The 21,949-nt window shown below is 42.6% G+C and overlaps 1 protein-coding gene across 1 annotated transcript in view; it reads right to left on the bottom strand.

Moving 5' to 3' along the window:
* LIPH (lipase H) overlaps positions 1-21,949 on the bottom strand; it is a gene marked incomplete at both ends in the record, with an annotated part of 59,580 nt that overhangs the window by 27,412 nt on the left and 10,219 nt on the right. Inside the window, 2 exons of the mRNA XM_080695534.1 lie at positions 10,499-10,607; positions 15,006-15,373. Coding sequence (XP_080551660.1) covers positions 10,499-10,607; positions 15,006-15,373 — 477 coding nt within the window. The remainder of the gene's footprint in view (positions 1-10,498; positions 10,608-15,005; positions 15,374-21,949) is intronic.

Genomic DNA, 21,949 nt, shown 5'->3' with positions numbered 1-21,949 from the left:
TCAGTGCTAGCTGGGTGTTCCTGACCATCACTACAAAGCAAGTAGAAAACTGGGGGAACGGTTCCTATGATGTTGTAACCACAAAATAAAGACTTAAGAAGTTCCCTGTCCTCTGGAAAATGCAAAGTTAAACAATGGGAATAAAAATACAATGGCAAAAAAATAAATAAATAAAAATAAAAATAAATAGCCGGTTGTAATCCCAGCACTTAGGAGGCTGAGACAGGAGGATCACAAAGGTTTGAAGCTAGCCTCAGCTACTTAGTGAGGCTCTCAGCAACTCAGTGAGACCCTGTTTCCAAATAAAAAAAAAAAATAGGTCTGGAAGTGTAGCCCACAGGTAGAAAGCCCCTGGGTTCCATTCCTGGTATCACACCAAAAAAAAAAAAAAAAAAAAAAAAAAAAAAAAAAATATATATATATATATATACACACACACACACACACACACACACACACATACATATACATATATATACACATAAATGTGTATGTGTGTGTGTGTGTGTGTGTGTGTGTGTGTGTGTGCAGAAACATGAATTAGCAGACAGGACCTTGAGTTACAGTTCACCTGTTTTTGCAAGATCTCCAGTGATCACCACAGGACAGCCAGGCATGGTGTCTGTGGGGTGAAATAACTCAGCCTACAGAGTTGCAGGTTGAAAGGTATAAACTCTTTCCCAGCTGCGTTTGGGTACTACAAGCACCAATGCCAGAGGCCAACAAGGGCTCATGTGTTCATGATCACAGCCACCCAAAGCAGCAGTGGTGTCCCTGGAGCTATATAACCTAGCCACCCAAGCCTCAGGCTTTGTACAGTACAATCTCTCCCTGCAAGAGCTTGGGCCCTGAAGGCAGGGAGGCCAGGGGCCAGCAGGAGTTCACATGATCACAGCCACAGGCTGGGAACTTAACATTCTCTGCCAGCAGAGTTTGTGCCTGTCATGCATGCATGGCAATGACTGACAGTGCACCACATGATTGTAATCAGCAGATCAGTGGTGGTGTCCCAGAGCCATCAAAGTTCAGTGAGCTAGGCCACAGGCTCAGAATATAGTAATCACTAGCCCTGCTGAGTATACACCGACTGGCTACAGAAGCCAGAGGCCAGCACTCTTCAATTTCATGGGTTCAAAATCAGCAGAGCAGCTGTGGTGTCTGTGGGGCATTAAATCCCAATCATTAGGCTGTAGGCTTTGAAAAGAATATCATAGTCTCTAGTCCTACAGAGGTTGGGCCTGGAGATCTTGGTGGCCTGCAACCAGAGATTTCTGTTTGCCTACACTAAAAACTATATCTAGTTAAAGAGATTCTGGAGTAAAAACTCAAAAGTTTGATTATATGAAACAGATTTGAAGAGGCAAATATATACTCCCAGCACAGACCTTATTAGAAAGGGATAACAATAGACACAAGACTTAGAAAGAGAAAGAAGATGCTTAGACAACAGAAATGCAAACCCAAAAACTCTTAAAAAATGAGAATAAAGAACAGCAAGGAAACAATAAACTCCCACAACTCAACAAGGGAGATCACCAATACTGACCTGCAGAAAATACCAAAAGGAGAATTCTGAATTTTGATCTTCAGTGTGATCAAAGGCCTCAAAGAAAGCATACAGGAAATGAAAGAGCAAATTAATAGAGAAACTGAGACCCTAAGTAAGAATAAAAAAGAAACTTTGAACAAAATGAGTCAGCAGATGAATTAAAGACTGCAAGAAAAACCACCTCTGGCAGATTAGACCACATGGAAAACAGAGTATCATTCTTGGAAGACAGTTCATTTAAAACTGAAAACATGGTCAACAATATAAAGATGACAACACAACACAATCTGAATATCCAAGAAATATGAAATAATATAAAACAATCTAACTTATAAATAGTGGGCAATGGAAAAGGTCTAGAAGCACAAACCAAAGGTATCAGAGACCTCTTTAGATAAATGATATCAGAGAATTTCCCAAACACAGAAAAAGACTTGAACATCTACTTACAGGAGACATTCAGAATACCAACAAAACAAGATCAAAGAAGGACTTTCCAGCTGGCTATGATGGTGCACTCTTGTAATCCCAGTACTTTGGAGGCTGAGACAGGAGGATGGTGCAGATTCGAAGCCAGCCTCAGCTACTTAGTGAAGCTCTCAACAATTTAGTGAGACCTGTTTTCAAATAAAATATAAAGTAGGTCTGGGATTGTAGCCTGGAGATAGAAAGCCTCTGGATTCCATCCCCACTACCACACAAAAAAAGAAGGAATTCCCCATGCCATGTAATAATCAAAATGAATAACATAGAGGCTGAGGAGAGAATCTTATAAGCAGTGAGAACAAAAGAATGGGTAACATTCAGGGGAAAACCAATAAAAATAATTCCAGACTTCTCAAGTCATAAAAGCCAGGAGAGGCTGATATGATATACTCAGACTCTGGAAGAAAAAACTTCCAACCAAGACTGCTATATCAGCTGGTGATGGTAATACACATGCTTGTAATCCCAGCATTTGGGAGGCTGAAACCTCAGCTACTTAGTGATATCCTTTGCAACTCAGTGAGGCCCTATTTCAAAATGAAGAATAAAAAACAGGGCTGGGGGTGTAGCTCAGAGGTAGAATGCTCCTGGGTTCCATTCCCAGTACCACCAAAAAAAAAAAAAAAGGAGAAGAAGAAGAAAAGAAGAAGAAGAAGAAGAAGAAGAAGAAGAAGAAGAAGAAGAAGAAGAAGACTTCTATATGCAGCAAATATATCATTCAAAATTGATGGAGAAATAACATTCCAAGACAAGCAGAAACTAAAAGAATTCAAGCCAGCACTAAAAAAAATACTTGCCAGACGTGATAGTGCACACTTGTAATCCCTATGCTTGGAAGGCACAGACAGGAGGATTGTGCAGGTTCTAAGCCAGCCGTGCTGGCTTAAGAGACCCTGTTTCCAAAAAAAAAGTATAAAAATAGATCTGGGAGTGTAGCCTGGAGATAGAAAGGTTTCCAGGAACCCCAGTACCACCAAAAAAAAAAAAAAAAAAAAGGAAAAGAAAAAGAAAAAAGAAAAAATACTTAAAGAAATAAAACACAAAGAAGATAAAAGAAGCAAATAACAGAACCAGAGGAGAAGGAAACCCCATTAGATAGGTAACTAAGCAAAGGAGAAAGAACACTACCTCAAACAGAAAATAGAACTCAAATGACAGGAAACAAAAATCATATCTCAATAATAACACTGAGTGTCAAAGGTCGCAACTCCCCCAATTAAAAGGTATAGACTGGTAATGTGGGTTAAAGGACATAATCCAACTATATGCTGTATTTATGCTTGCAAAAATTCATCTTAGAGCCAACGATATTCATACACTAAAGGTGAAAGAATGAAAAAAAGATACATCATGTAAATGGAGACTGAAAATGATCAGGAGTAGCAATGCTCATACCCAACAAAACAGACTTTAAGCTAGAACAAAGCAGGTCACTTTTTTTTTTTTTTTTTTTTTTTTTTTTGTACTGGGGATGGAACCCAGGGGCTTTCTACCTCTGGGCTATACTCCCAAACCTATTTTATACTTTATTCGGAAACAGGGTCTCACTAAGTTGCTGAGGCTGGCTTCGAATTTGTGCAATTCTCCTGTCTCAGCCTCCCAAGCGCGGGTATTACAAGCGTGCGCCACCACATCTGGCAAGCAGGTCACTTCTTATTAATAAAAGGAGCACCGGGCGTGGTGGCGCACGCTTGTAATCCCCGCACTTGGGAGGCGGAGACAGGAGGATCACGCAGGTTTGAAGCCAGCCTCTCTGGCTTAAGAGACCCTGTTTCCAAATAAAAATATAAAAAATAGGTGTCTGGGAGTTTAGCCCGGAGGTAGAAGGGTTTCCAGGAACCCCAGTACTACCAAAAAATAAAATAAAATAAAATAAAATAAAAGGAATAATTCCACAAGAAGATATAATAGTAAACATTTATGTCCAAAATGTGGGTGCACCCACGTTTATAAAACAAACTCTTCAAGACATTAGGTCTCAAATAGCCCAGACCACAATAATAATGGAAGACTTCAACACACCACTCACACCACTAGTTTGATTTCCCAGGTAATAGATAAGAAAAGACTCTCCAGACCTAAAGAACACATTAACCAAATAGATCTAGTAGATATATAGAGTATTCCAATCAACAACAGCTGAAGACACATTCATCTCAGGTACTAACAGAACCTTCTCCAAAACAGACCACATTCTGGGTCACAAAGCAAGTACCAGTAAATTCAAAAAATTGTAATATAGTAGCTGGGCATGGTGTCTCTTTGGTACACTTGTAATCCCAATATGTGGGAGGCTGAGGCAGGAGGATCACAGGTTCACAAACAGCCTCAGCTACTTTGTGAGGCCTTCTGCAACTCAGTGAGACCCTGTTTCAAAAAAGAATAAGAGTCAGGCTTGATGGCGCACACTTGTAATCCCAGCATCCAGGAGGCTGAGACAGGAGGATTGTGATTCACAGACAGCATCAGCTACTACTCAGTGAGGCCCTTTGCAACTCAGTGAGACCCTGTTTCAAGATAAAGAATAAGAAGAGGGGTTTGAGTGTAGCTTGGAGGTAGACCACCCCTTTGTTCCAGCCCCAGTACCGAAAAAATATTTTAAAAATTCACAAGATTGGCAAACCCCGAGCCAACATAACTAAAAGAATGAAATCATCCCACATTACTCAAATCAGAAATTAAAAAAGAGACATCGTCATGGATAGTGGAGAAATCCAGATCATTAGAAACTATTTTGAAATTTTATATTCCAATAAACTGGAAAACATGGAAGAAATCAACAAATTTCTAGACATATACGGCCTACATGAATTGAACCAAGAAGATATAGAAAACCTAAACTGACCAATAGCAAGCAAAGAGATAGAATCAGCAATAAAAAAGCCTTCCATCAAATAAAATCCCAGGTCTAGCTGCATTCTCAGCTGAATTTTACAAAACCTTCACAGAAGAACAAAATCCAGTACTTCACAAGTTATTCCATGAAATCAAGTGATGGAATCCTTCCAAACTTCTACTCTGAGGTCAGTATCATCTTAGTACCAAAACTAAATAAAGATCCCTCAAGAAAAGAAAATTACAGAGCTGGGTGTGGTGGCGCACACTTGTAATCCCAGTACTCGAGAGGGTGAGACAGAAGGATCACAGGTTCACAGCCAGCCTCAGCTAGTTAGTGAGGCTCTCCACAACTTAGTGAGACCCTGTTTAAAAAAAAAAAAAAAAATAGGGCTGGTATGTAGCTTGGAAGTAGAATGCCCCTGGATTCAATCCCCAGTACGGCAAAAGTAAAATTAATTAATTAATTAATTAATCCAAGAGATACCTTTAATAAACAGAGGACGAGCTGGGCGTAGTGGTGCATGCTTCCAATCCCAGTACTTGGGAGGCTTAGACTGGAGGATCACAGGTTCACAACTAGCCTCAGCTACTCAGTGAGGCCCTCAGTGAGATGCTGATTCAAAATAAAGACTAAAAAATAGTGCTGGGGGTGTAGCTTGGAGGTAGAATGTCCCTAGGTTCCATTCCCATTACCAAAGAGAGAGGAAGAAAGAGAGAGAGAAAAACAAAAGACCCAGAATAGCCAATGCAATTATCATCAATAAGACAGTTCCTAATTTCGAATTATACTACATAGTTATTGTAGTAAAAACAGCATGATATTGGCACAAAAATAGGCACAGAGAGCAATGGAACAGAATAAAAGATACAGAAACAAATCCACACACTTATAGCCAATTGATTTTTTGGCAGAGGTGCCAAACACATACGTTGGAAAAAAGACAGCCTTTTCAACAAATGGTGTTGGCAAAACTGGTTATCCAGTTGTAAAAAAAACAGAACTAAAAAATCCTTACCACTCACCCTTCACAGGAGTCAACTCAAGATGGATCAAAGATTTGGAAATTAGGCCAGAGACTTTGAAGTTGCTAGAGGAGGGTATAAGTCCAACATTCCAACATATAGGCACAGGTAGAAACTTCTTAACAAGACCCTCATTGCTCAGGAAATTAAAACAAGAATAATAAATGGATGGTATTAAACTAAAAAGTTTCTGCTCATCAAAGAAAACCACCAAAAATCTAAAGAGAGCCAGGCATGGTGATGCACACATGTAATCTCAGCATTTGAGAGGCTGAGACAGGAAGATCATAGTTTGCAGACAGCCTCAGCTACTTAGTGAGGCCCTTTGCAACTCAGTAAGACCCTGTTCAAAATAAGGAATAAAAAATAGGGCTGGGGTGTAGCTCAGAGGCAGAATGCCCCTAGATTCCATCCTCAGTACTACAAAAAAAAAAAAAAAATCTAAAGAGAAAGCCTACAGAATGGGAGATCTTTGCCATCCTCTGGTAGTGGACTAATATTTAGACTACACAAAAAACTTAAAAGATTTTACACTAACAAAAACCAACCCAGGCCGGGCACAGTGATGCATACTTGTAATCTCCACGCTTGGGAGGCGGAGGCAGAAGGATCGCACAGCCAGTCTCTCTGGCTTAAGATACCCTGTTTCCAAATAAAATTATAAAATAGGTCTGGGAGTATAGCCCAGAGGTAGAAGGGTTCCATCTCCAGCACCACCAAACAAAAAACAAAACAAAACAAAAAAACCCAATCAAGAAATGGCCAATTGAAGTAAATAGATACTCAAAAGAGATACAAATGCCAATGAATACATGAAAAAGTGTTCAACATAATTAGCAATCAGGGAGATGAAAGTCAAAACTGCACTTAGATTTCATCTAACCCCAATCAAAATGGCAATCATCAATAAGTAAAAAAAAAACAATAAATGTTAGTGAGGATGTGGGAAAATTGGAACACTTCTACACTGTGGGTGGGATTGCAAAGTAGTTCATCCAATATGGAGATCAGTGTGGAGAAAATAAAGCAAACCTGGGCGTAGTAGAAGACTTCTATACTCGGTATTTGAAAGGCTGAGACAAGGGGATCACAGGTATGCGAAGAGCCTCAGCAACAAAATAGGACTCTCAATAATCTAGGGTGAGCGCTAGTGTGGCGGTGCACAATTGTAATCCCAGTACAAGAGGATCCCGTGTTCTTGGACAGCCTCGGCTACTTAGTGAAGCCTTCTGCAACTTTAGTTGAGATGAGTTGAGTTGAATCTCTTTAGTGAGCCTTGTTTCAAAATAAAAGATAGGGCTGGGAGTGTAGGTCAGAGGTTGAATGCCCTGGTTTGCATCCCCAGTACAGCCAAAAAATAAATTAAAAAAAAATTAAATAACCTAGTGAAAACCTGTTTCAAAACAAAAACTTAAAAAAAAAAAAAAAAGGCTGGGGTATAGTTTGGATGTAGAATGCCCCTGGGTTCAAACACCAGTACCACCAAATAAATAATAAATAAATAAATGTATATACATACACACACACACACACACACACACACACACACACACACACATACATATATCCCTAACCCCAATCCAGGAGATTCTGATTTGGTCCATTGGGATTGTACTCAGCACCCCAAAGCAGGTTTTATTTATTTTTATTTTATTTTTGTGGTACTGGGAATTGAACCCAAGATACACCCTCAGCCCTTTTTATTTTATTTTACTTTATTTATGTATGTATTTATTTATTTATTGTGGTACTAGGGGTGGAACCCAGGAGCTTTTCTACCTCCAGCCTATACTCCCAGACCTATTTTATACTTTATTTGGAAAGAGGGTCTCACTAAGTTGCTGAGAGCCTCACTAAGTAGCTGAGGCTGGCTTCGAACCTGCGTGATCCTCCTGTCTCAGCCTCTGGAGTGCTGGAATTATAAGCATGTGTCCCTGGCTCTACTTTTTTTGTGTGTGTGTGGTACTGGGGTTCCTGGAAGCCCTTCTACCTCTGGGCTACACTCCCAGACCTATTTTTACATTTTTATTTGGAAACAGGGTCTCCTAAGCCAGCGTGCACGGCTGGCTTCGAACCTGCACAATCCTCCTGTCTCTGCCTCCCAAGCGCGGGGATTACAAGCGTGCGCCACCACACCCAGCCTACTTTTTATTTTGAAACAGTATCTCATTAAGTTTCTGACACTGGCCTCAAACCTGCAATCCTCCTGTCTCAGCCTCCCAGGCACTGGGATTACAGGCATGTGCTGCCACCACGTCCAGCAGCAGGTTTTATATATAGTCAAGTTTGAGAAAAGTAAGGATATGAGCCTGAAAAGGACAAGTGAAAGGAAGGGCAAAGAAGGGGAAATGGCAGCGATGACGCAGCCATAGAGGCCAAGGCCAGTACAGGCTGCCTGTCCAGCTCCCAGGAGCCAGACATGAACTGTGCCCTGGGTAACATTCCCACCCACACGCCAGTGAGTCTACCCAGCCCCAGCAGGGGAGGTGAGTAAGGAGGGAAATGCTGAGCTTCCAAAACCACCCTTGACATGGCTGAGACCGACCCTGCAATAAGAATTTGGGATGGGTTGGGGGGTACTGAGGATAAACACAATGGCCTTCTACTGCCAGGCTACATTCCCAGGCCTATTTTATTTTGTTTTTATTTTTATTTTATTTATTTACTTAATTTTTGTGGTACTGGGGATTGAACTCAGGGGCATTCTACCTCGGAGCTACACCCCTAGCCCTATTTTTTTATTCTTGACTTTGAAACAGGGTCTCACGAGTTTCAAAGAACCTCACTAAGATTATCATTTTTAATTTTGGATAAATTGCTATAATACTAGATGTCAACCACTAAGCCAAGCATGGGAAGGAGGGATGGGGAGGGAATGGGGTGGGAATCAGGTGGGGGTTGACTGGCGATATGTGCATGTATGTCTACAAAAGTTTTTTTTGTATCCCACTATGATGTATGAATGCAGTGCACCAATAAAAAATTTAAAAAAAAAAGAACCTCACTAAGCCTCAGCTGAGGCTGGCTGTATACTACAGTCCTCCTTGTCTAAGCCTCCCAACTGCTGGGATTACAAGCGTGTGCCACCATGCCCAGCTGTTTGTTTGTTTTTAGTAATGAGGATTGAACCCAGGAGCATTCTATCTCCAAGTTACATCCCTAGCCTTATTTTATTTTATTTTATATTTTGAAACGGTCTCTCTAGGTTGATAAGAGTCTTGCTAAGTTTTTTTTAGCAGTCTTGCTGAGGCTGGCCTCGAACCTGCAATCCTCCTGTCTCAGTCTTTCAAGTACTGGGATTACAAGGGCGTGCCACCATGCCTAGTTTATGATGAGGAATTAGAAGAATATGGAAGCCGGGCGTGGTGGCACACCCATGTAATCCCAGCATTCAGGAGGCTGAGACCAGAGGATTGTGGTTCGCAGACAGCCTCGGCTTACTGAGTGAGGCCCTTGGCAACTCAGTGAGACCCTGTTTCAAAATAAAGAATAAAAAATAGTGCTGGGGATGTAGCTCAGAGGTAGAATGCCCCTGGGTTCCATCCTCAGTACTGAAAAAAGAGGAAGGAAGAAGAGGAAGAGGAGGAGGAGGAGGAGGAAGAGGGGGAGGAGGAAGAGGAGGAGGAAGAGGAGGAGGAGGAGGAGGAAGAGGAGGAGGAGGAGGAGGAGGAGGAGGGCAGAAAATCGAGCTGTGGACCACAAAGCAGAGTCACATGGTCCCAGAGTGGCATGAAAGCTGGCTTGGGGAATTTCCATAGTCAGAGACCAGAATACTATCTACAAAGAAATAATTAGAAATTACTTTATTATAAAATGCTTCTAGAAGTCTTTCGTGTTTGTTTTTTTAAAAAACTAACATTAGACTTACGTGCAAGGAAGTAATTAAGGGTACATCATTATTGGAGCTTAAAGGTTGTATATGAGCTGGGCTTGGTGGTGCGCGCTTGCAATCCCAGCCTTTGGGAGGCTGAGACAGGAGGATCGAGGTTTGCAGACAGCCTCAGACAAGGTATCTCTGACAGGAAAAAGTTACTAAGCTCTAGGCAAGAGCCCAGCAATGAGTCTTTCTTTGAGTTTTGACCTGGTGTATTTCTGAGTGTTGGCTGGAAAGCTGATTTTTAGAGAGTAAGGGCCAGCCATCAAAATGCCCAACTCATTTTCCTACCATGAGACCATTTCTGGGGACTGGAGTACACTAGGTATGTAGTTCAGAACATTTTGGATTAAATGAAGAGAGAGAGAGAGAGAGAGAGAGAGAGAGAGAGAGAGAGAGAGAGAGAGACAGACTGTCTGTTTGAGGCACACAGATCGAATCCCCATGAGACATTGCTGTTTTCCCAGCCATAAGAGACATAAAGTCACCACTGATCTTTTCTATGGCATTTGCAGCTTTCAAAGCACTTTACTTATATTTTATTAAATAATAACCACAGGTTAATACTGTTGTAGTTTTCCCATTGCAGAACAGAACCCATGCTCAGAGAGGTTATATAATTCAAAAAGCTGGCTTCAAACCCAAGACTAGGGTTACCTGCATAATGTCCTCCCTGTGAACACCTTGCCCAAGCGGCCACCCCGCACGCCCACTCACAGGGGCCTTACCTGTAATTCTCCCCAGCTGCCCATCATACATCTCTCCAACAAATCCAGATATGTGGGCTCCTAGACTTACTCCAATCATATAAAGGTTGTCAAGAGAAGCTCCCTTTGCCTGGAATTTCAAAAAGTTCATCATTATAAATTATGAGGGCCGGCATTGTGGTGCACGCTTGAAATCCCTATACTTGGGAGGCTGAGGCAGGAGGGTCACAGGTTCGAGGCCAATCTCAGAAATTTAGCAAACCTTGTTTCAAATAAAAAATAAAATCAAGCCGGGCGTGGTGGCGCACGCTTGTAATCCCAGCATTCGGGAGGCTGAGACCGGAGGATCGCGGTTCGCAGACAGCCTCAGCTACTTAGTGAGGCCCTCTGCAATTCAATAAGACCCGGTATCAAAATAAAGAATAAAAAATAAGGCAGGGGGTATAGCTCGGAGGTCGAATACCCCTTGGTTCCATCCCCAGACCCGCAAAAATAAATAAATAAATAAAATAATAATGAAAAAATAAAATCAAGCTAGGTGTAGCTTGGAGATAGAATACTTCTGAGTTCAATCCCTGATACCAGACACACAAAAATAAATAAATAAATTGTGAGGGTGAGGGTCCAAGAAATTGACTATTATTTTGAGAATTTTCATGTTGTTTTTGTTTGGGTGGTCCTAGAGATTGAAATCAAGAACTACATTCCTAGCTCTTTTTATTTTATTAATTAATTGATTTACTTAATTGGTACTGAATGTCGAGCCTGGAAGCATCCTACTTCTGAGCTATACCCTCAGTCCTATTTTAGTTGTTTTTTTGAAACAGGATCTTGCTAGGTTGATGAGACTCCCACTAATTGCTGAGGCTGACCTCGAACATGTGATCCTCCTGTATCAGCCTCCCAAGTACTGGGATTATAAGCATGTACCACCACACCCAGCTCCCTTTTAATTTTTTTTATTTTTAATTATTTTATTTATTTATTTATTTATTTGGTGCCAATGTAGATTGAATCCAGGGGCATTCTACCTCTGAGCTATACCTCCAGCCCTGTTTTTTTTTTTTTTTGTGTGTGTGTGTGTGCGGTGTGTGAAAGGAGATTAAGTCCAAGCTATACCCTAGCCCTATTTTATTTTTATTTTGAAACAGGGTCTCACTAGATCAATGAGTGTCTCACACTTTGCTGAGGCTGTCCTCAACCCTTCAATCTTCCTGTCTCAGTCTCACAAGTATTAGAATTACAGGTGTGGCCATCATGCCTGGCTATTTTTTATTTTGAAACAGGGTCTCACAAAGTTGTAGAGGGCCTCCCTAAGTTGCTGAGGCTCACAGAGAACCCGCTATCCTCCTGTCTCAGCCTCCCAAGTACAGGGATTACAAGCTTGCGCCACCACACCCGGCTTCTCCCACAGTTTTCAACAATCTTATCACAAGGCAGGTGCACCATAAAAGCCAGTATATTGGTATTGTAAAGTCTCCAAGAATATAGTAAATAACTATGGATCCATATCTTTCACAAGGAAGAAATTCCTTGGGGGGGAAACCACACACACACACACAGGATAAGAATGCCAGGCCCTACCCCACCTCAGCCACTGGAAAAACTGACCTCCTTTGTTGAGGGAGCAGCCCGGCCCCTCTCAGTTAGCACTGTCGCCCTCAGCTGAAGTCCCAAGGAAAGAAAGCCTTGCCTGTGCGTGCTGCACCACGCAGCCGGGTCTTGTTTCTCTCCTTTTCTTGTGGAAAGATCCCATTTCTGGTAACACTAGCTTGAAGATAACATCCAGTGTCCTAAGCATACCATGCAAAGTTCTCCCCAGCCCATCTTGACATCACCCAATCATTTCTCTCTTCGTACCCACCAAACTCTCAGGACACAATTCTTTCGTCCTCTGAGACATCCCCTCTGCTGGGAGTGCCTCTCCCCCTCCTCCTTAATCTCACAAACTCCCAGAGGGCTTTGGAACCCAAAGGACACCTCCTCTGTGGAGCTTTTCCATTGCCTCCTGCCTCTGGGATTCCCAACATCTTATTGCTTGCCCTCATTCTCTGGAATTTATATCTTTATATTAATATCATGATTAGCCTTATTACCAATGTTGTAACTGTCTCCTTGAAAGAATCATGTCCTATTTTCTTTCTCTCTCTTTCTCTCTTTCTCTCTTTCTCTCTTTCTTTCTTTCTTTCTTTCTTTCTTTCTTTCTTTCTTTCTTTCTTTCTTTCTTCTTTCCTGGGGATTAATCCCAAGGACATTCTACCTCCTAGTTATACTCCCACCCAATTTTGTTTCTTATTTGCGAAGTCTTACTAAGATGTAGAGGGACTTCACTAAGCTGTCTAGGCTGGCTCAAACTTTAATCCTCCTGTCTTAGCCTCCCAAGTACTGAGAAGTACATGTCCTATTCCTATTTTTTTTTTCTTGATTCTGTTTTTTTTTTTTGGGGGGGGGTACTGGGAATGGAACCCAGGGGCTTTTCTATCTCCAGGCTATAGTCCCCAGGCTATAGTCCCAGACCTATTTTATACTTCATTTGGAAACAGGGCCTCACTAAGTAGCTGAGGCTGGCTTTGAACTTGCGGGATCCTCCTGTCTCAGCCTCCCAAGCACTGGGGTTACAAGTGTGTGCGACCATGCCCGGCTCTTCTTGATTCTTTTAATGGGAGCTCATGAAATGTTCAATAAATGAAAGAATGAAGACATAAAATAAATGTATGGTTTGGGGAAAGTTACCCAATTCTCCTTGTAGGAAAATTGAAGAGATAGACTTATCTTTCAAACTTGGACTGTAAGTGAGAAATGGTAGGTCACCGGCTCAGATGGGAAGACAAAGGATGTCACAGTGAGTCCTGGGCACAAGGGAGCTCAGGACCACAGTGGATGGGGCCCAAGTTACCTTTCCTGGTTGTTGGAACCGTGAGAGTCATGAGCCCTCGCCTGGCTTCTCTTACACCTCCACGCTTGTTTTTCCTGTCCATGAACTTGGCAGCTTTTCAGCCCCTTTCTACTCTGCTCCTATAGCAAATGATTTCTAGGTTAAAAGAAAAAGAAATAGCCAGAATAATCTCAGTATGGGAGGATGGCAGGTTCATGGGCAGCCTCAGCTACTTTGTGAGGTTCTCTGCAACTTAGTGAGACTATGTTTCAAAATTAAGAAATAAATTTGGCTGAAGGCTTATTTTGGATGTAACATACCTGTAGGTTCAATCCTCCATACCAAAAAATAAAATAAAATAAAATAAAATAAAATAAATAAAATAGGACTGGGACAGTAGCTCAGAGGTTGAATGCTCCTGGGTTCCATCACTAGTACTGCAAAAAACAAAAAGTGGGAAATTGCTATCATAAATATATAAATCTACAATGTCAGCCAGGCATGGTGGCGCATACTTGTAATCCGAATACTTGTGAGGCTGAAACGGGGGATTGCAGGTTGGAGAACAGCCTCAGCAAATAGGGAGACTCTCATTAACCTAGTGAGACCCTGTTTTTAAATAAAAAAATTAAAATAGGGCTGGGGGTGTAGCTAAGAGGTAGGAAGCCCCAGGGTTCAATCCCCATTAACCCCTCGCACACACACACACACACACACACACACACACACACACACACACACACAAAACAATATACAGTGTCTGCAATGGCAACATTGCTTTCTTAAAGGTGTCCTGTGCAGAGCCAGGCATGGTGGTGCACACTTGTAATCCCTGCATTTGGTTCCCCGACAGCCTTAGCTACTTAGTGAGGCCCTTTGAAACTCAGTGAGACTCTGTTTCAAAAAAATAAAAAGACTAAAAAATAGGACTGGGAGTGTAGCTTGGGAGGTAGAATGTCCCTGGGTTCCATCCTTACTACTACAAAAAAAAAAAAGTGTCCTGTGCAATGTACACCCTTCACAACAGTACTCATGGGTCCTTCCCCCACATTTCCTGGAGCTTATTCAGATTTGCAAAATTTTACAAAATAGTTCCCCTGTTTATTTTTTTATTTTTATTTTTTTTATATTTTGAGGTACTAGAGAGTGAACCCAGGGGCATTCTATGTCCAAGCTACACCCCAACCCTATTTTTCATTCTTTATTTTGAAATAGGGTCTTACTAAGTTGTGGAGGGCCTTACTAAGTCCAGAAGCTGGCTGAAAACCTGCACTCCTCCAGTCTCAGCCTCACAAGTGCCTGGATTACAAGCATATGCCACCATGCCCGGCTCATCTCCTGTTCATTGAAGGAATCTCTTGTATTTTTTTTTTTCCAGTACTGGGGATTGAACCCAGGGGCATTTTACCTCTGACCTCCACCCTAGCCCTATATTTTTATTCTTTATTTTGAAACAGGGTCTCACTAAGTTGCAGAGGGCCTCACTAAGTAGCTGAGGCTGGCTGAGAACCTGTGACCTTCTATCTCAACCTCCCAAGTACTGAGATTATAAGCCTGTGACACCACACCCAGCTATCGCTTGGATTTAAACTGCCAGATAGATAATTGGCCAGTTTCAATTTGAGCTCAAATCATCTAAGAAGCATCTCTTACCAACATCTGGTCAATAAATTCCTTCAAGATTATGGCCACTCTTTTGGTCTTATTAGCTGCGTGGGTATAGATGACAGTTGTAGCTCCTCGATTCCAATCAACAACGATAACGTTCATTTCTTCTACAAAGAGCAAACCCTGTACTAAGTCTTCCATCCAAACTGGAGGGGAGCCTGTTGGCCTGAATCCATGGATAATGAAGGTGGTTTTCTTGGTTATATTCAATTTCCCGAAAGCTGTGGAGTTGACGATTTGTGCACAGGTCTGGTTTCTCTCTGTGTAGAGCATCAACCTCACGCTTAGTCCGGTACCAACCATGGCACTGTGAAAGCTCAGTTTGGTGAATGAAGGGCATGTTTCATCTGTGTCTGAAAACAAATTAGATGGCATTGTGACATCAAACCAGCAAGAGAGGGCTGGCGCTACTCTCTGAGGCACTTATGTTCTTCCCAATACCTCTCAAAGGGTTGGATCTCATTGAGTGACATTGCAAAGTCATATTGGATGTAGTGCTCTTAAATAGTGACCTCTGGTCTCACCAGAAAACTATTCTTACAAATCCTCTCTGGGATGGAACCCAGAGGCCTTCTAACTCCAGGGTACACCCCCAGTCTTATTTTATTTTATTTTTTTACTTGGAAACAGGGTCTCGCCAAGTTGCTGAAAGCTTCACTAAATTGCAGAGGCTGGCTTCAATCCTGCAATCTTTCTGTCTCAGCCTCCCAGGTACTGGGATTACAAGTGTACGCCACCACACCTGGCCAGGCACTTTTATTCTACGTGCCTGGAATGGCAGTGGAAAACATGGTGCAATGCCCCCTGCATCTGAAATTGTTGGCCACTGTAGGCTGGTTTTGGACCCTCCTCATCTGTGCTTCTCAAGCATCACCCACAAGCCTTCAGCCTACATTTTCTCACTCATTGCCTTGTGCACTTTCTCTTCCTGCTCCTGGAGATCAGGGACTGAAACTTGTCTGTTTGCTTGCAGAGCAAGTCCCAGAGCAAATAATTATTGAATTAGTCACCTTATTGAACAGGAGGTATCATGGAGTAGGTATCACTAAAGCTAGTTTTTTTTTTTTTTCCTGGTTGTGTGACTGACTCACCAGGCAGCCTAGAGAAATCATACTATCTTCCAGTTGCCACCTATCTGCCCAAGAGAGGGCGGTGGTGCCAATGAATTCTAAAGGAGATCATACTGGGGCACGCACGCATCCCTTTCCCAAGAAGAGGACTGTTTGATTGCCAGGTCTGTACATTTTGAGCTGGATGAACAGTATGAGGCCCATGTGTTGTAAGTCACTTATCTGAGTCCTTGAAAAGTTCAGAGAAGAGTTGTGAAGTTTGGGTCAGAGTTATTTTACAGCATCAACTGCCAGTTTTGGTAACTATGGAACCTAGCATGACATCGAGCCTAGCATGAAGTGGACTCTTGGTGAATGAATCCTCCTCCTCTGAGGGCTGAGAGATGACATATGGAAAGTCCTCATAATACTCAGAACTGAGAGAGAGAGAAACTAGGAAATGTACAATGCCATTACAAAAATAGCTAAGACATTAAAAAATAAAGTGACATCAGAATGGTTCTCTTATTAAAAAAAAAAAAAAAAACCCTGAAATCCATTTTTTCTACTTGTCTTGCCTTTTGATAACTATCACTTTTTTTTTTTTTTTTTTTTTTTTGGTGGTACTGGAAATTGAACCCAGGGGCATTCTGCCTCTGAGCTACACCCCCAGCCTTATTTTATTTTTTATTTTGAAACAGGGTCTCACTGGGTTGATAAGAATATCACTACTTGCTGATGCTGTCCTCAAACCTGTGATCCACCTGTCTCAGGGTCGGGCTGGTGGCACACCCTTGTAATCCCAGCATTCGGGAGTCTGAGACAGAAGGTTGCAGTTCACAGACAGCCTCAGCTATTTAGTGAGGTCCCTTGCAACTCAGTGAAACCCTGTCTCAAAATAAAGAATTAAAAAATAGGGCTGGGGGTATAACTAAGAGGTAGATGCCCCTGGGTTCCATCCTCAGTACTGCAAAAAAAAAAAAAAAAAAAAGAGGAATTGATGTGGTATGTGGTGATCATAAAGAATGCGTGACTCAGATTTGCACTCAACACAGCCTTGGGTAGAAAGAACAAAGGCCTCAGGCTATAGGCCCACCTATGTTCCCAGCTACCCAGTAGACTGAGGCAGGAGGGTTGTGCGTTCAAGATCAGCTTGGGCAATTGAATGAGATCCTGTCACACACACACACACACACACACACACACACACACACACACACACAAATCTCTATGGAGCACAGTTGAGCTGGGGATGGCCCATGGCCTCAGCTGCTCCACAGCTCTGACGTGGGAGCCAGGGCTCCCCCAGCTGCTCCAGCAATGGCTGAGCATGGTGAGATTGCTAGAGTGGCCGGCAGACAGGCCACTCCTGCCCCAGGTAGGATTTCCGGAGCCAGTGACTCTGGCCTGGGTCTCCCCAGCAGTCTAGCGAACTCCCAGCACTGTGCTGAGGCCTGCAGCGCCTCCTCGCCAGTCCTTCCTGACCCTCTTCCTCCTCGGGTCCACACCTGTAGCGTGGTAAGAGAGCACTCGCTTCCGACTTCATCCTTCAACAGTCCCTCCCGTCTCAGAGCACCCAACTGAGGATGAATTTAATGCCACAGCACTCTCTCTGCTGGTTGTGTGCCTTTTAGGTCTATTCTCGTTTGTTGCATGGTCTTCTGAGTATCTCTATAACTTTATATGAAATACTTAAAATTCCATTTCATGAAATGAACATGTGTAGGCAGTGCATTAGAAGAAGGCCACATGAGAGGCAGGCATGGTGCTATACACCTATAATCCCAGTCCCTGGGAGGTGAAGACAGGAGAAATGGAGGTTAAATGAGAGCCTCAGCAACTTAGTAAGACCCTGCTTTTTGTTTATTTGTTTGTTTGTTTGCTTGTTTGTTTTTGCAGTACTGGGGATGGAACCCAGAGCCATTCTACCTCGGAGCTACACCCCAGCCCTATTTTTTTATTTTTTTTTTTATTTTGAAACTGGGTCTCACTGAGTTGCAAGGGGCCTCACTAAGTAGCTGAGGCTGGCTTCAAACCTGTACGATCCTCCTGTCTCAGCCTCCCAAGAGCAGGGAGCAACTTAGTGAGACCCTGTTTCCAAATAAAATATAAAATAGGTCTGGGAGTGTAGCCCAGAGGTAGAAAGCCTCTGGGTTCCACCACAGTACCATCAAAAAAAAAAAAAAGTAAGTGACTCTGCCTCTGGGTTTAATTCCCAGTAACACACACACACACACACACACACACACACACACACACAGAGTAGGCCACGTAAACCAGACATGGTGGTACACACCTGTAATCCGAGTACTTGGAAGGCTAAGACAGAGCCTCAATCACAGGTTTGAGACCAGCCTCAGTAATTTAGCCAGACTCTCAGCAATCTAGCAAGTCCCTATTTCAAAGCAAAAAGTTAAAAGGGGCTGGGCGTGGTGGTACACACTTGCAATCCCAGCATTAGGGAGGCTGAGAAGGGAGGTTCGCAGTTCAAGGACAGCCTCAGCTACTGAGGCCCTTTGCAACTCAGTGAGACCCTGTTTCAAAATAAAGAATAAAAAATAGGGCTGGGGGTGTAGCTCAGAAATAGAATGATCCTAGGTTCCATACCCAGTACCACACACACCAAAAAAGTTAAAAGGGCTGGGGGTGTATGTCAGAGGGAGAAACCCCTTGGGTTTAATCCCAGAGAGAGAGAGAGAGAGAGAGAGAGAGAGAGAGAGAGAGAGAGAGAGAGAGAGAGAGAATGAGAATGAGAATGTGATTATAGGTGTTACACCTGGCCCTGGTAATTCCTTTTAAAGTTCAAAAATAAATATTTAAGCGTCTGCGTATTGATCAATCACAGATAGTCTCTGTTCTATTTACTGTAGCTGTTTTGTCTACTCTTTATCCACCAGGAAAAGTGAGGACATTAATATCGCTTCTCACACCTTCCCTGATTCCTCTTTCAGATCATACACATGCACGGATACACAAGCACACGCTTTCTCCCACTGTCAAAGTCCCATCAAGCCTCATTATTCGTGAGCATCATGTTTGCAAATTTACTTGTAATCCCAAAATTAATACTTGAGTCACTTTTCAGTCATTCGTGGACATGCCCAGAGTGGCAAAACACCAGAGCCACCTGAGACACTCAGCTGAGGTGGAACACGCAACACGGCCCTGTTTGTTTCTGCTTTTGTACTCCAAACAAGCGCCCTTTTCACGGTCGCTTAGTGACGGAAGGTAATTTACTGCCATGTGTTTTTGCTTCCCCCGTGCTTTTTCTTGTTTTTTTTTTTTTTTCCACTGCTTAAAGTGTCACCCAAGCAAAGCACTAAAGTGCTGTCTAATGTTTCTAAGCTTAAGAAGGCTGTGATGTGCCTTCTAGAGAAAATATGCACGTTAGATGAACTTTGTTCAGGCATGAGTTACACAGCTAAAGGTTCAAAGTTCAAACTTAATGAGTCAGCAGTCTATATTAAAGTATATATTATCCTTTAAACAAGAATACAAGGAAAGTTGCATCAGGTGTGGTAACACATGCCTGTGATCACACAAACTTGGGAGGCTGAGGCAGGAGGATCCCAAGTTAGAGGCCAGAAGCAACAACTTATCAAGATACTACCTCAAAATAAAAATAAGCAAAGCATGGTGGCACACACTTGTAATCCCAGTACTTGGGAGGCTGAGACAGGAGGATCGCGGGTTTGCGGCCAGCCTCAGCTACTTAGTGAAGCCCTTTGCAACTCAGTGAGATTCTGTTTTGTTTGTTTGTTTGTTTGTTTGTTTATTTTGCGGTACTAGGGATGGAACCCAAGGGCATTCTACCTCTGAGCTACACCCAGCCTATTTTTTATTCTTTATTTTGAAACATTTGCAAAGGGCCTCACTAAGTATTAGCTGAGGCTGACTTCAATCCTACATGATCCTCCTGACTCAGCCTCCAAAATGCTGGGATTACAAGCATGCACCAACATGCCTGGCTGAGACCCTGTTTTAAAATAAAAGGAAAAAATAGGGCTGGGGGGTGTAGCTCAGAAGTACAATGCCCCTGATTTCCATTCCCAATAACCTTAACAAAATAAAATAAAAACAAGAAGTTTGGCTTGGTGACACATGCTTCTAATCCCAGCATTTGGGAGGCTGAGACAGACGGATCATAGTTCAAGGATGCCGCAGCTACTTATGCCCTTCACAACTCACCCTGTTTCAAAATAAAGAATGAAAAATAGGGCTGGGGGGTGTAGCTTAGAGGTAGACTGCCCCTGGGCTCCATCCCCAGTACTGCAAAAATAAATAAATAAATAAATAAATAAATAGGGTTGGAGTGTAGCTTAAAGGTAAAATGCCTTCTGGGTTCAGTCCCCAACGCCACAGAAAATAAATGAGTAAATAAAAGCCGGGCATGGTGGCGCACGCTTGTAATCCCAGCATTTGGGAGGCTGAGACCTGGAGGATCGCGGTTCGCGGACAGCCTCAGCTACTTGGTGAGGCCCTCTGCAACTCAGTGAGACCCGGTTTTAAAATAAAGAATAAAAAATAGGGCAGGGGGTGCAGCTCGGAGGTCGAATGCCCCTGGGTTCCATCCCCAGACCCGCAAAAAAAAAAAAAAAAAAAGTAAATAAATTTAAAATAAAAAGGACTGAGATGTAACTCTGGTAAAACACTTGCTTAGTATGTATTAGAGCCTGATGGTTCGATTTCCAGGACCGTTAAAAACAAAACACACACACACAAACACACAAAAAATGCCACAAGGAAGATTATGTATTGATCTATTGTGAACAGACAGTTTTGCAGAAACTTTATCCATATTTCCAGAAAAGCGGTGGTTCCATTATGTGTGCCTTAATTCAGTGTTTGAAGCCATGTTACAGAATATAACTGACAAAAAGAACAAGAATAGGTACATAAAAATAATTTTATGCTGGGCGTGGTGGCGCACACTTGTAATCCCAACATTCGGGAGGCTGAGACGGGAGGATCACAGTTTGAAGACAGACTCAGATACCTAGTGAGGCCCTCTGCAACTCAGTGAGACCCTGTTTCAAAATAAAGAATAAAAAATAGGGCTGGGGGGTGTAGCTCAGAGGTAGAATGCCCCTGGGTTCTATCCTTAATACCGAATAATAATAATAATAATAATAATAATAATAATAATAATAATAATAATTTATGAACCTTGGGGCATTCTACCTCTGAGCTACACCCCCCAGCCCTATTTACTTTTTATTTGGAATTAGGGTTTCCATAAGTTGCTGAGAGCTTCCCTAAGTTGCTGAGGCTGGCTTCAAACCTGCGATCCTCCTCTCTTAGCCTTCCACATACTGGGCGCCACCATGCTCTGCTGAGACCTTGTTTCAATATAAAAAAATAAATAAAGCCGGATGTGGTGGTGAATGTAATCCCAGTATTTGGGAGGCTGAGACAGGAGGATTGCAGGTTTGCGGCCAGCCTTAGTTACTTACACAACTTAGTGAGACCCTGTTTCAAAATAAAGAATAAAAATAGGATTGGGTGCGTAACTCTGAGGTAGAATACCCCTAGGTTCAATTACTAATTTGCAAAAAAAAAAAAAAAAAAAGATAAAAAATAATAATAGGGCTGGGGGTGTAGCTCAGAGATAGAATAGCCCTGGGTTCAGCCTGGTATGGTGGCACATGTTTGTAATTCCAGTACCTGGGAAGCTGAGACAGGAATATTGCAGGTTCAAGGCCAGCCCCAGCAACTTAGGCTGCCAGTAATCTAATGAGACCCTGTTTCCGATTAAAAAATAAGAAGCCGGGCGTGGTGGCGCACGCTTGTAATCCCAGCATTTGGGAGGCTGAGACCGGAGGATCGCGGTTCATGGACAGCCTCAGCTACTTAGTGAGGCCCTCTGCAACTCAGTGAGAC

The sequence above is a fragment of the Muscardinus avellanarius genome, assembly GCF_963383645.1.
Source record: "Muscardinus avellanarius genome assembly, chromosome: 5".
Taxonomy (NCBI): Eukaryota; Metazoa; Chordata; class Mammalia; order Rodentia; family Gliridae; genus Muscardinus; species Muscardinus avellanarius.
The sequence above is the reverse complement of the archived record's forward strand: the minus strand, read 5'-3'. Positions and strand labels throughout refer to the sequence as shown.